Source organism: Eumetopias jubatus, unplaced genomic scaffold (assembly GCF_037043125.1).
Source record: "Eumetopias jubatus isolate StellerSeaLion01/CBP00866 unplaced genomic scaffold, mEumJub1_p1.0 scaffold_1, whole genome shotgun sequence".
Lineage (NCBI taxonomy): Eukaryota > Metazoa > Chordata > Mammalia > Carnivora > Otariidae > Eumetopias > Eumetopias jubatus.
Window position 1 is genome coordinate 128,721,326 of NW_028274807.1, and position 12,556 is coordinate 128,733,881.

The 12,556-nt window shown below is 38.8% G+C and overlaps 1 protein-coding gene across 4 annotated transcripts in view; it reads right to left on the reverse strand.

The window, feature by feature from the left end:
• ATP2C1 (ATPase secretory pathway Ca2+ transporting 1) overlaps nt 1-12,556 on the reverse strand; it is a 165,692-nt gene that overhangs the window by 34,953 nt on the left and 118,183 nt on the right. For all 4 annotated transcript variants that reach the window (XM_088026210.1, XM_028099279.2, XM_088026223.1 and 1 more), the window contains 4 exons: nt 12,410-12,499; nt 10,485-10,589; nt 3,631-3,787; nt 287-457 (listed from right to left, as the gene is read on the reverse strand). In XM_088026210.1, the coding sequence (XP_087882336.1) occupies nt 287-457; nt 3,631-3,787; nt 10,485-10,589; nt 12,410-12,499 (523 nt within the window). The remainder of the gene's footprint in view (nt 1-286; nt 458-3,630; nt 3,788-10,484; nt 10,590-12,409; nt 12,500-12,556) is intronic.

Consider the following 12,556-nt stretch of genomic DNA (forward strand, 5'->3'; position numbering starts at 1 on the left):
TAATCCAATAGCATAGTGGATTATGAGGTTAAAAATAATCAACTATTCTTCTGTGAATAAAACATATGTGATTTCCTAATAATTATGTATTTTCAATTAACAGTACTATTTTAACCTAAAATAAATTTTTGCCCACATTTTTATACAGTGTGAATAAAAGAGTCCATTTTAATTGTACAACGTCAATATTATACGTATACATTTTATATCTAATGGTTCAAAGCTATGTACTGCAATTAATTTAAAACTATTAAAAGGTGGGGGGGGGGAACCAGCCTAGTTATACCAATTGCAACTGCAGTCTCCTGTGAGTCTCCAGTAATCATTTTTATCGATACTCCTGAGGCAATGAGTGTTGTAACAGCTTCTTTCACACCAGTTCTAGGAGGATCAATGATTCCCACCAGGCCAAGAAACGTCAGCTGTCCCAGTTCAGGACCAGAAGCTAAAGCAAGAACTGAGGAAATAATAAAATCCAAAAAAAGAAAATGTAAGTCACAAAAGCATTACAAGTTTCTTGACAAAAGCTAGAGACAAAGAAATCACTTAAGACTAAAATGTCATTGTAGTTATGATATAATCATTATATATAAAAATGTATTACATGTTAAGACATTAGTTTAATGGTTCTAATATGGGGTTGCTGAAAGCTATTAAATATTAAAAGGAATAAGACTAAAGAATTGTTAAGCAGAGAAGGCAAGTAAGGAGTGAATAAAGAATGTTTTTACAAAGTGACTACACGCAGCTCTTCTAAACATCAACTATTAGCTCTTTAGAAAAAATAATTAGGTATTTGGAGAACTATGGGTTTGTTGAGCTTTGAAAGTCAGTTTTAAACAGACACCTCTGAAGGGGATTGCTACGAATGTATCTTCATCTTTCCATTTTATAGGTCTCCAGAACAATTCAATAGCTTGAAGAGAAGGCTTTATTGATTAATTATACACAACATACAACAATTTTGTACATGACAAACCCTGGGAGGTAAAGTAATCTGTAAAGTGAATGCACAACCATTAGTAACAGTAGTTTGGATTCTTTCACTCTTTTCATAACATTAATAAGTATTTCTTATTTGTAACTTTGGTTCTCTAATAATATCTAACACCACCATATCATTATTGGGAGTTTCCCATCATCCTCGAGCACTTAAGATATAACACAAAACACTGTTCTCATTTCCAAATATCATTTAACTTATTCTCAGAATTCGGAACTTCTGGTAACTACCTAATGAGTTAAAGGGATGTGTGTCCATCTGGAATATTATTGGACTGAACAATATACCAGAGAAAACACAAAAAAGCACACCAACTAAACATATGTAACTCATGGAGAAACTGAAAAGTCATAACCAGATTATAAGCAGTATCCATTCTTATTCAAGCAAAAGGTTTGAAGGATTAAATATATTTGGAAAACCAAGGTTAGAGGCAAATGACTTCTATTTTCCCAATGTCAGAGTCATACACCTATTTATGTAGATGTGAGCCCCAAAGGCTTTCACCCTAGAGAGAATGAGACACTTGATAGTCCCTGGTGTCAGAACAGAGGTAGAAGACTACAGAAAGGAATAGTGAGTATAAATTCGTGTGTCAGCAAACCCTAAGAAAGGGAGAGCAGCTCCTGGCACCCTCAGTGGAGAGGTGGTATTAGCCTAGAGTATCCTGTATTTATTTGTTTGCTTCCTTAGCACAAATGAAAATCTACCGCTACTGTTTGGGATAAGGTTAGGCAGACCTTTTTCATGAGGAGGGTCCCCAACTAAAACATAAAAACAAAACATACTCTAATTTCAAAATCAAGAATCATGTACTTGTATTATATAAGACGTAAACTAAGTACATATCAAGTTAAATCTGAAGTCTTTCTGTTCCCATTATGGTAATTTCAGGAGGAGGAAGAAAGCGGAGCTTAACCAAAGGAAAAGACATGAAGCAAGAAACAAATGAAATGACCAGAATGTTTCCCTAAAGCCCTGTGAAACAGGAGATTTTCTCCTCTACCAACTCTGGTCTATTTCACAATGTTAAAACACCACACATACACAAACCTCCATGATCCTTCAGATGAAAAGAGTTAAAATAAAAAAGTGTGAAAACGGGGCACCTGGGTGGCTCAGTCATTAAGCGTCTGCCTTCAGCTTAGATCATGATCCCAGTGTCCTGGGATGGAGCCCCGCATCGGGCTCCCTGCTCAGCGGGGAGTCTGCTTCTCCCTCTCCTACTCCCCCTGCTTCTGTTCCCTTTCTCTTGCTGTGTCTCTGTCAAATAAATAAATAAAATCTTTAAAAAAAAGTGTGAAACCTCTGAAACTTCTTTAGCGTCTCTAAACCCAAGCCAACTTTGGACCCTCTTGCTGTGAACTGCTAAGAATAACAAAACTCTGCCTTCAAAGCTACAAGAATATCTTTCTAAACCTAGCTCATTATAAGAGCAGAAATTCTGTAGATCTAACCAAATGTTTTATAACCACAGAAAGCCCTTGCTTAAGTGAACCATGAACAAGGGGAGTATTTTTTATATTAAGTTGCTTCCTCTTCCCAGGATTGTGCTTGACTTCAATTCTGTAAAAATAATAAGATTAAGGAGGCCAACTCTTCCAATTTCCTTGAGAGAGACTACGTAAGTATATATATTCCCCACAAGCCAGATGACTACCCAGAGTTTAAAACCAGGTATGGCCCCAACCCCTGCTTTTCCAATCCTACACATGCTGACCCTAAGAGAAACAGCCTAATATGTATGTGCATAGCAGACCCTCTCTCCACATCACTGTTCAGTCAGCAACACAGAAATAAAGCAGAATCTGGACACTTCTTTCCTTTCTGGTAAATGACAAGGGAAGGAGATCAGCAGAAGAGCAATAAGTAAGCAATCACCTCAGTTTAAAGGACAAATTAGAGGCTTAAAATGTTAATATTTAGGGAAGTATTTTAGATCTATTAATAAATAAGACAGTCAAAATGATGAAATAAGGAAGGAGTAATATCATTTTATCTTCCTCCATTTCCCTTCTCACAAGAAAAACTTGTCTAAAATAAAATTTCTATCACCTACTCAGAGACCAACGCAGGTCTGTAAGAAATAGAAATTTCACATTCTGCTACATTCCCAACTTCTCGTGTTTTGGGGGACAAATAGCCAACTAAAACGTAACACTTCAGAAATGGCAGTTTTCTACAAAGCCCGTGTAGAGTTGGACAGCTCAGATATGAAGCACGAAATCATCTAAAATTAAAAGAAGGCATCACTGAGGAGTGTGCAGGGATGGGTGAAACAGGTGAATGGGATAAAGAGGGACTAATTTCCATTTATAAAATAAAAAGGTCATGAAGATGGAAAGTACAGCATAGGGAATATAGTCAATAATATTGTAATAATGCTATATGGTGACAGATAGTGACCACACTATAAATGGTGAGCACAGAGCAATGTATAGACTTGTCAAATCAATATGTTGTACACACCTGAAACTAATATAACATTGTATGTCAACTCTACTTCAATGTAACAAAGAAAGAGAAGAGAGGGAGGGAGGGAAAAGAAGGGGAAGGGGAAGGAAAAGAAAGGAAAAGAAAAAAGCATTATCTTTCCACCCTAGGGGACTATGCTGAAATGGCCTTACCTCGGAGTCCTGCAGAGCCCATTCGTGCCTTCTCTTGTTGGTAGAGATCTCTCTGTTGCTGGGTAAGTGTCAAGGTCTGCCCTTTGCTGTAGTATGTAGTGCAATACTTAATCACTTGTTCATAAGCACCCTTCATAAAACAAATCTCCGGTCCGTCCTAAAAAGAAAAAACAGCAAATAAATTCAAGTTAATTTCAACTTATACCTATCTGCCACTGGAGTCCAACAATACATGGCATGCATTTCTCATAATCCCCACAAGTTATTCAAGCCTAAATAAGGCTTTGAGTGGCACTTGAACTCTGAAGATTAAAAGCTCATTTGTGGAAGCTTTCTTTACCCTCTAGAGAAAACAGCATCTACTTCTCACCCTCACCTCCACACACTGAAGGCAATGCTATACGAAGCCCTGGATTAGGCACTCTAAGGGGATAGGCTTACAACCTAACAGGAAAAGGAAAGAGATCTATCATCAGCCCATAAGCAGTGGTTCAGGCTTTCCATTAGTTGCTATTATACGTACAAATGTATGTGATCTCATTTGCTTCTCATAACCACCTTGCAATTATGGGTGTCAAACCTTTTACTTTTTACCCTAGCATTATAGAAAAGCTTACAATGAAAAACTACAGTCGCCTGCCCAAACTCTTTCACCTCTAGTCCTACTCCACAGAGCCAAGCCAATTTTAATTCTTTTAGCTGTTCCTTGGTACTTATCTCCATGTTCTTAAATACATTTATACTGCTACTTTTTCACTGATCAATTTCATACATCATCCACTGTGACAACTTGTAGTTTGGCCACTCCTACTACCCATTCCTCCACTCCCCATCGTTACAATATAGTTAAAGCAAAAGTTGCCAGTATTCTTTTTACTTTATGATTCCTCACTGCTGAACAAACTACTAGTCACTAGAACAGTTCACAAGCATCCCACTTCTTGCAGGCACATAACAGAAATGTATTTCCCTGCCCTTCTCTCCCATTTTGAAGTCAGGCGTGACTTGTTTTGGCGGATAAATATGAGCAGTACTGTGTCACTTCCAAATGAAAATAATGTGCTATTCCTCTGGCCCTGCTAGGGCACTGTGTGCTCACACTGAGATGCAGCTTCCATCTGCCTGGGTCCCCAAGTAACTAGTGAGCAGATATTAGAAGGCAGAGAGGCAAGAGGAAGGTATGATGTTGATTCCATAGCCTATATAAATCAAATATATTTCTTTTCCTGTTTATCTTTTAAAAAGATTATAACTTCCTCTTTTTTTATTTATTTTGGTATTTTTTATATGTTTAAACGAGCAAGGAAGCTATTCCTTCCACATCATTACTGAAGATCTCTTTCTTGAGTCTTGTTCTCCTTTTCTTTCTAGTTTGAGTTGGTCGATTTGTAGGCCTACTCCACGACTAGTATCCAGGAACTTCTCTTCACCTCTATCCTGGGGATTCTTTGCACCATTCTCCAGGTTAGAACTCCAGGTTTTAAGTCTTCCTTTTCCTTATCTACTGTCTTAGTCTTAGAATAAAATATCTGCAAGTATCTAAGAAAAGGTGTGTGGGATACACATTTTGAGACTTGAAATATCTGAAAACAGGGTGCCTGGGTGGCTCAGTCGTTAAGCATCTGCCTTCGGCTCAGTTCATGATCCCAGGGTCCTGGGATCGAGCCCCACGTCGGGCTCCCTGCTCTGCAGGAAGCCTGCTTCTCCCTCTCCCACTCCCCTGCTTGTGTTCCCTCTCTGTCAAATAAATAAATAATCTTTAAAGAAAAAATAATCTGAAAACATTTTTATTCTATCACATTTTTTAAGTTCAGCTGAGAATAAATTTCCTCTCAATTTGAAGACATTCCTCTATTATCTTCCAGCCTCCAGACTCCAGTGTTACAACTCAAAAGCCTAAAGAAGCTACTTTAATTCCTAAACCTTTGTATATGATCTTCCCCTTGCCTCCTCTCTGGCCCCCAAACCTGTGGAAGTTTTCAGAATTCTCCTTAAGCACCCTCAAATTTCTTGATTATGGGCACTGTTGTGTTTATCCCTTTACCTCCCCCTTCTTTAACATAACTTATTGCGCTGAGCAGCTGGTAGGCAATTTTACTCTAGAAGCTGAAGTCCTTCCTCTGAAAAATTGTCTGGTGTTATTTGACAAAATCTTCCCATTTTGGGGGCACCCAGGTGGCCCAGTTAAGTGGCCAACTCTTGGTTTTTGGTTTTGGCTCAGGCTCAGGTCGTGATCACAGGATCAAGCTCCGCATCAGGCTCCCCATTCAGCGAGGAGTCTGCTTCCCCTCTCCCCCTCCCCTTCCTCCAGTGCGCTGCGTGCAAACTCAATCTCTCTCACTCTCTCTCTCAAATAAATAAATCTTAAAAAAAAGCTTCCCGGGACGCCTGGGTGGCTCAGTTGGTTAAGCGGCTGCCTTCGGCCAGGGTCAGGATCCCAGAGTCCTGGGATCGAGTCCCACATCAGGCTCCTTGCTTAGCAGGTAGCCTGCTTCTTCCTTTCTCTCCCTCTGCTTGTGCTCTGTCAAATAAATAAAATCTTAAAAAAAAAAAAAAAAACCTTCCCATTTTCTGGACTCTCTTCCTGTTACCACTATTAGATGGGTGTTAGCTGTCTTACTTATTTTCTGATTTTTGTACCTTTTCTATTAAGCACCTCTTTGAACTTTTGTTCCACTTTCTGATAGATTCATTGACTTTATTTTTAAAATGTTCTATTTAAGGTATTTTGTTGTCATTTTCTATGGTCTTTGGAAATTTTCTTCAGCATCCAGCATTATCATTGTTTTGCTGAGACCACTTTCTCTGTTGATTTGGTCTGTGCCTTTCCTACTGAAGACTTTTCCCAAGTATCTAGCAATCCATGACTGTCCATTTACATTAAGACTGAAGAAATTAAAGGTCTAGAAGCTCCATGGGCATTGATAGGATTTATCAAATGATGGCCCTCACTGTAGGGTGATGAAATGATGACCAGCAGTCAGAAAACTCTACCAGTGAATGAAGAGTTTAGTTAGGAACACTCTGTACTGGGTCCCTGGGTGGCTCAGTTGGCTGAGCATCTGCCTTCAGCTTAGGTCATGATCCCAAGTGGGGTTCCTGCTCAGCAGGGAATCTGCTTCTCCCTCTCCCTCTGCCCTTCCCCCCGGCTCCTGATCTCTCTCTCGCTTGCTCGCTCACTCTATCAAATAAATGAATTAAAAAAAAAACCAAAACTCTGTACTAGGGGCACCTGGGTGGCTCAGTTAGTTTAGCATCAGACTCTTAATCTCAGCTCAGGTCCTGATCTCAGAGTTGTGAGTTGGGGCCCTGGATTGGACTCCCACGCTGGGTATGGAGCCTACTTAAAAAAAGAAGAAAAAGAAGAAGAAGAATACTCTGTACCATTGGGATATGCCTGGGACCAGTCAGCTTCTCTACAACTCTTCAATCTTCTTACTTATAGAGTGAGGGCAGGGAGATACCTCCCTACAGGCATTCTAAGAAAGTGAAATTAGGGCTAGAGGCTTACCCTTCAGGACAATGACTTGACCTTAATCACCTTTTTCAGTTGTAAGCCTTAATTCTGCCCTCCACTCTTTTTTTTTTTTAAAGATTTTATTTATTTATTCATGAGAGAGAGAAAGAGAGGCAGAGGGAGAAGCAGGCTCCCAAGGAGCAGGGAGCCCGATGCGGAACCCGATCCCAGGACTCTGGGATCATGACCTGAGCTGAAGGCAGATGCTTAACCATCTGAGCCATCCAGGCGCCCTGCCCTCCACTCTTGTCTCCAAGATGAGATTTCTGATATTCCACAGGGGTGAAAAAAGGGCTAATGATCTGGCCTCAAGAAACAGAAGGCACTTGGAGAATTTCAAACTGATCTCCTGTTTTTAGCTCTCTGCCTTAGTCCCCATCTTCACTTTGAGTCTTCTGTATTTTCTCTTTTTTATGTCTTTTATGCATTGGTTGTCATTTTGGCAGGTTCCAGGGAGGACGTATAAATAAATGAATACTAACATGCACAAATGAAAGTCTTTTTAAGACTATTTGAGCCCCTGGGATTATTTTTAAATTGGTAAATCTGTCACATCTGTGCCAGGCTGACCTCTTCTAGATCCTGAGTCAAATCAGTGGGTTTGGGTTTTGTTAGTTACATTGGCTGGTTTTATTTTGTAAGAGAAGCTCTTCAGATCAGTAAATGAGAATAATAATCACACAAATCTTTTCAAACTTATATCCTGCTCTATATCTATCTCCCACTCCCACAACTGAGAACATCAAACCGTAACATCAAAGTACAATTTCCAAAGTACAACTTTGATGAAGTTAGATTCAAAATTGCTGAAGTCAAATCATTAAACTTTACATGAGCCACATTATCTTGAAGTACTACTATGTGATCATACATAAAATGTAAAGAAACAGACCTTCCAAATAAACTCATATACATATTCTTGCTGTACAACTCTATGTCAAGGGACATCAGCTGAAAATTACCTACTCTAATGCAATTTTTGAAAACTTCATGTTACAAGGTTTAAGTAGGCTCCATGCCCAATGTGGGACTCTAACTCACAACTGTGAGATCAAGAGTCGCATGCACAGTTGGTGTGCAGCCAGGCACCCCTTATAAAAGGCATTTTATTTTTAGTTTTATTTTCACTTGTCTCCCTTCCCAGTTCATAAAAGTTCCTTTAAAGATTAGATAGAAATCTTTTTTCCTCTCATGATCAGAGTTCCTGGCAGACACCTATTCACAAGTTCAATGTTGGCCAAATTGGCCTTTCTTTTAAAATCAAGTATGTTTCCACTGGGTGGCTCAGTCGGTTGGGCGTCTGCCTTCGGCTCGGGTCGTGATCCCAGGGTCCCGGGATCGAGCCCCGCATTGGGCTTTCTGCTTGGTGGGGAGCCTGCTTCTCCCTCTCCCTCTGCTGCTCCCCCTGCTTTTGCTCTCTCTCTCTCTGACAAATAAATAAATAAAATCTTTAAAAATAGGGCCTGCGGGGTGGCGGAGGGGCAGGACCCACGGAACTCCTCAGGCGGCAGCGATGGCGGCTACGTCGGGTTCAATTCAGTTGCAGTGTTGCATAGTGTCGCTGGCTGGGAGGCACAGCACCTCTCTGATCTTCCTGACGGCTCAGGTGGATTACAGTTTTATGTCCTAGTTTTCTGCTTGGGAATCGTCCTCCCCTCGGGTCCCCTAGTGTTGCCCTAGTGGAGGAGTCGCTGGGCCACGATAGGGCTCAGTGGTCTCGGAGAGGATGACCCTCCCCTCTCTAGCCCCGCGGCTGTGGACACACGGCCTTCCCTACCGTGTATTCTCTTTTTCGATCATTGGCCCATCGTCCTCGGTGATGGCCCTTGTGTCCCACCACTGGGCCATCCCTCCATCCACACCATTCTCTCCATCTATTGCAACCCTTGCTACCACCCCAACCCCCTCATTGTTCTCCCTCAAGTTTAAACAGGGCAAGTTAGTAAGGTAATTCTGGACAAGGATTGAGAACATGGATCAAGCAGGTTTTAAATCAAGAGTTAACATTCCAACACATAAAAATTATTTATCCAACAGCTCCTCCCAGCGTTATTTACAATAACCAAGATATGGGAGCAACCGAAGTGCCATCAATAAATGAACGGATAAAGATGTGGTGCGTGTGTGTGTGTGTGTGTGTGTACACACACACACACACACACACACACACACACACACACACAGGAGTATTACTCAGCCATAAAAAAGAATGAGATCTTGCCATGTGCAACAAGATGGATGGACCTAGAAGTATTATGCTAAGTGAAGTCAGAGAAAGACAAATACCACGTGATCTCACTTATATGTGGAATGTAAAAAAACCAACGAAGAAAGAAACCAAAAAACAGATTCTTAAATACAAAGAACAAACTGATGGTTGCCAGAGGGGAGGTGGGTGGGGGATAGGTGAAGCAGATAAATGGGATTAAGAGGTACAAATTTACAATAATAAAATAAGTCACAGAGGAAAAAGAAAATCTTTAAAATAAAATCAATTATGTTTCCTACTTATGGGGGTGAGGGGAAATCCTCTCACTCAATTCATGTCTACAGAGATGTAATGGTTTCTTGCTCATAGGTGAAAACACAGAACCAATTATTAATTCATAATAAAGAAAATATAAAAATAACAAAATATGTATATTTTAAAGGCAAAGTAAGTGTAAGCATCAAGCTGGTAACAGCAACTATGACTGACAATTATATGCTGCAGATAATATGTAGTATAATATATATATTATGTCACAATATATAACTATATATTATTATATAAATATATTAATATAAAGATAATATATATTATATTATTATATAATTATAATATAATAAGATAATAATTTTGTAAACATTTCTAGTAGCAGCTTGAAATATCAGTGCATGTTATTTTGCCAGTTTGTAAGCTGGATCAACTAATATGAATTATACACATTTGGTAACCACTTTTCCACAAAATAATGTAGTTCTGTTTGTTCTGAAGACAAGACATTCCTTCAGTGAAAGAACACAGATTTACACCAGAGGGCAGAAACGTATAGTACATAGTCATCAACAACAAAAATGTTAATAGAATCTGGCGTCATAAGTTCTAGGACATTGAAACCAGGCTCCAATTCATTTTAAGCTGTTTGCTCACACAGCAAAACTTGATGTCCCTACGCATGAATTCAAAGAGAACATGAGAACAACAAGAATGAGTTACCATGAATTATACACAATTTAAAGCAATAGGCCTTTGTTATGCTCAATGATTGTTTAAAAGTAAAGGTGGATAATAAATACAATACAGTCATCTATACTAAGTAAGATTTAGTTAAGTACTCTTTACATGGAAGGGTACCTGCTGTGTTCGGTGTACACACTTAACAGCCATCCACTTTTGCTCAGAGCTAAAAGGATATTCAGCTTTTCTGATATAGTCCTGTTGAAGTCCATCAAGACCCATCTATATGGCACAAAAATAAAGTTAATTCTCACCAACATGTGACTATTTTTTCCTTTAACAGAGAACAAGGGTCACAGCTTACAGTTGGCTGGCTAGAGATACCTGGGTATTTTTCAAAAAATGGTGACAGAATAGCAGTGCTCCATCTACATATACCACATTTCTCTGAAGGGCAACATACATGATCAAGATGAAAGCCTGGGTGTGTACATACAGGCTAAGGCATGCTACCTGGACCATATGTAGACCAACTCTTCAACACTGACTAGATTAAAATCTCTATTGGATCAAATTCTCGAAGGAAGCAGGATACAAATAAAAAAAGGTACCCAACCAACCAATACTGATCATGTACTTTTATGATCAACAGAAGCTTCAAATTCAATTTCTTACTTCTTAGGAATTCAAATATATCTTTCCTGTTGCTACCATCTTACCACTTGATATTCTGACTACTATCAGCGTCCTTTAGCTGTTCTTCACAATACCCTCTACATTTTAACCTCCAAATATTCAAAAATATTTTTTAAACTACTGAAAAACCTAGCTTATTGCTTTTTGTTGTCTCTTTGCTATCTCCTGAAACACATCCCGACTCTTCCTGGCTTTCAAAGGTCCTCCAGAAACGCACCATGCGGTCTATTTAACAATCCTCTGGGTTACTCAAACTCCTTTTTTTCCATCCGAGTTCACCAATGAATAAGCCACCACACATTCTAGGCTTATTTTTTCCTCCATTTTATCCTTGCTCTTTTCCTAGCTTACCCATCTAAATCCTGCTTATCCCTCAAAGCCGAGGTCTCAAATCTGAATTTGCCTTATTCTTATATGTGGCTTAACCTTTAAGACTTAACTATCTGCTCTACTGGTCTAGTTTGTATTTGTTCCCTGCATGTCAGTGTCAACTCCCTAAAACGTGAGATCCCCAGTCCTAAGGAGGTGGTTTCACACTCTTTATCTCTTAAAAAAGTTAAGAGTATAAGGTTAAGTGTAACACGGTAAATGATGGTTAACAGATTGAACTTTTAAATATCTTTCAAAAAGCTATTCAATGCTATTTTAGTTACAACAAAATGATAAAGAAATGTAGCTTTATATATATTCTAAAACTATCAATTTTATTTTATTAAATTAAATATAATAACCTACATTTCTATATTGAATCTCAATTCGAACAACCTCATTTAGAGGTGTCCTGTTTCACACAAGTCTCAAAATTTTCTAAGACTGCTCTTGAAAGTAGGAGTTTTAATTTTTGTTATGGGAGTGACAAAGGGGACTTTAGGTTTTGCATTTCATCAAATCTAAGACTTAGAAGAGGACATCAACTGGGATAGATGCCCCAACACAAATTCTAATAATATCCTCATTTAAGAAATTGATAATGGAGGAAATGGAAAGACTAGAGAAAGAAAAGCTGATTTCTCATAATGGCTTTAATATCTTTACATAGAATTACTTAAATAATGCTGCCTTTTACTCGTTTGGAAGTTAGTACTTCAGCAACTACACACATTTAGAAAGCTTTCCACACAAGATTCTATTATGGAAAATATTATGAAAACATTCCTTCATAAGAAGAAATCTAGTCACTGGTCATTAATTTATTTCTTGAATGTAAGGGATAAAGCTATACTGAAAAGGCTGGATTAGCTCTGTATTTCCAGGAAGAATAAAACTGGTCCCCAAAAGGCAATAATACAATGAAATATTAAAGAATCTTCATTCTACACCTAAAAACTAGTAATACTGAAATTGATGGCCTTACATTCTCTTATGAAGGTGAGTTCTCATATGTCAAAGAGAAATCAGGCACATACCTTCATTGCAAGAGCAATTAAAGCTCCTTCCGTTGGCTTCCCCATTAGAGTATTGTTTCTAATTACAGCATCATTGCATACACAGCCCGCCTAAAAGAAATATACAGAAACTAAGAACCCATCCTAAGTCATTATGAAAAGTCACCT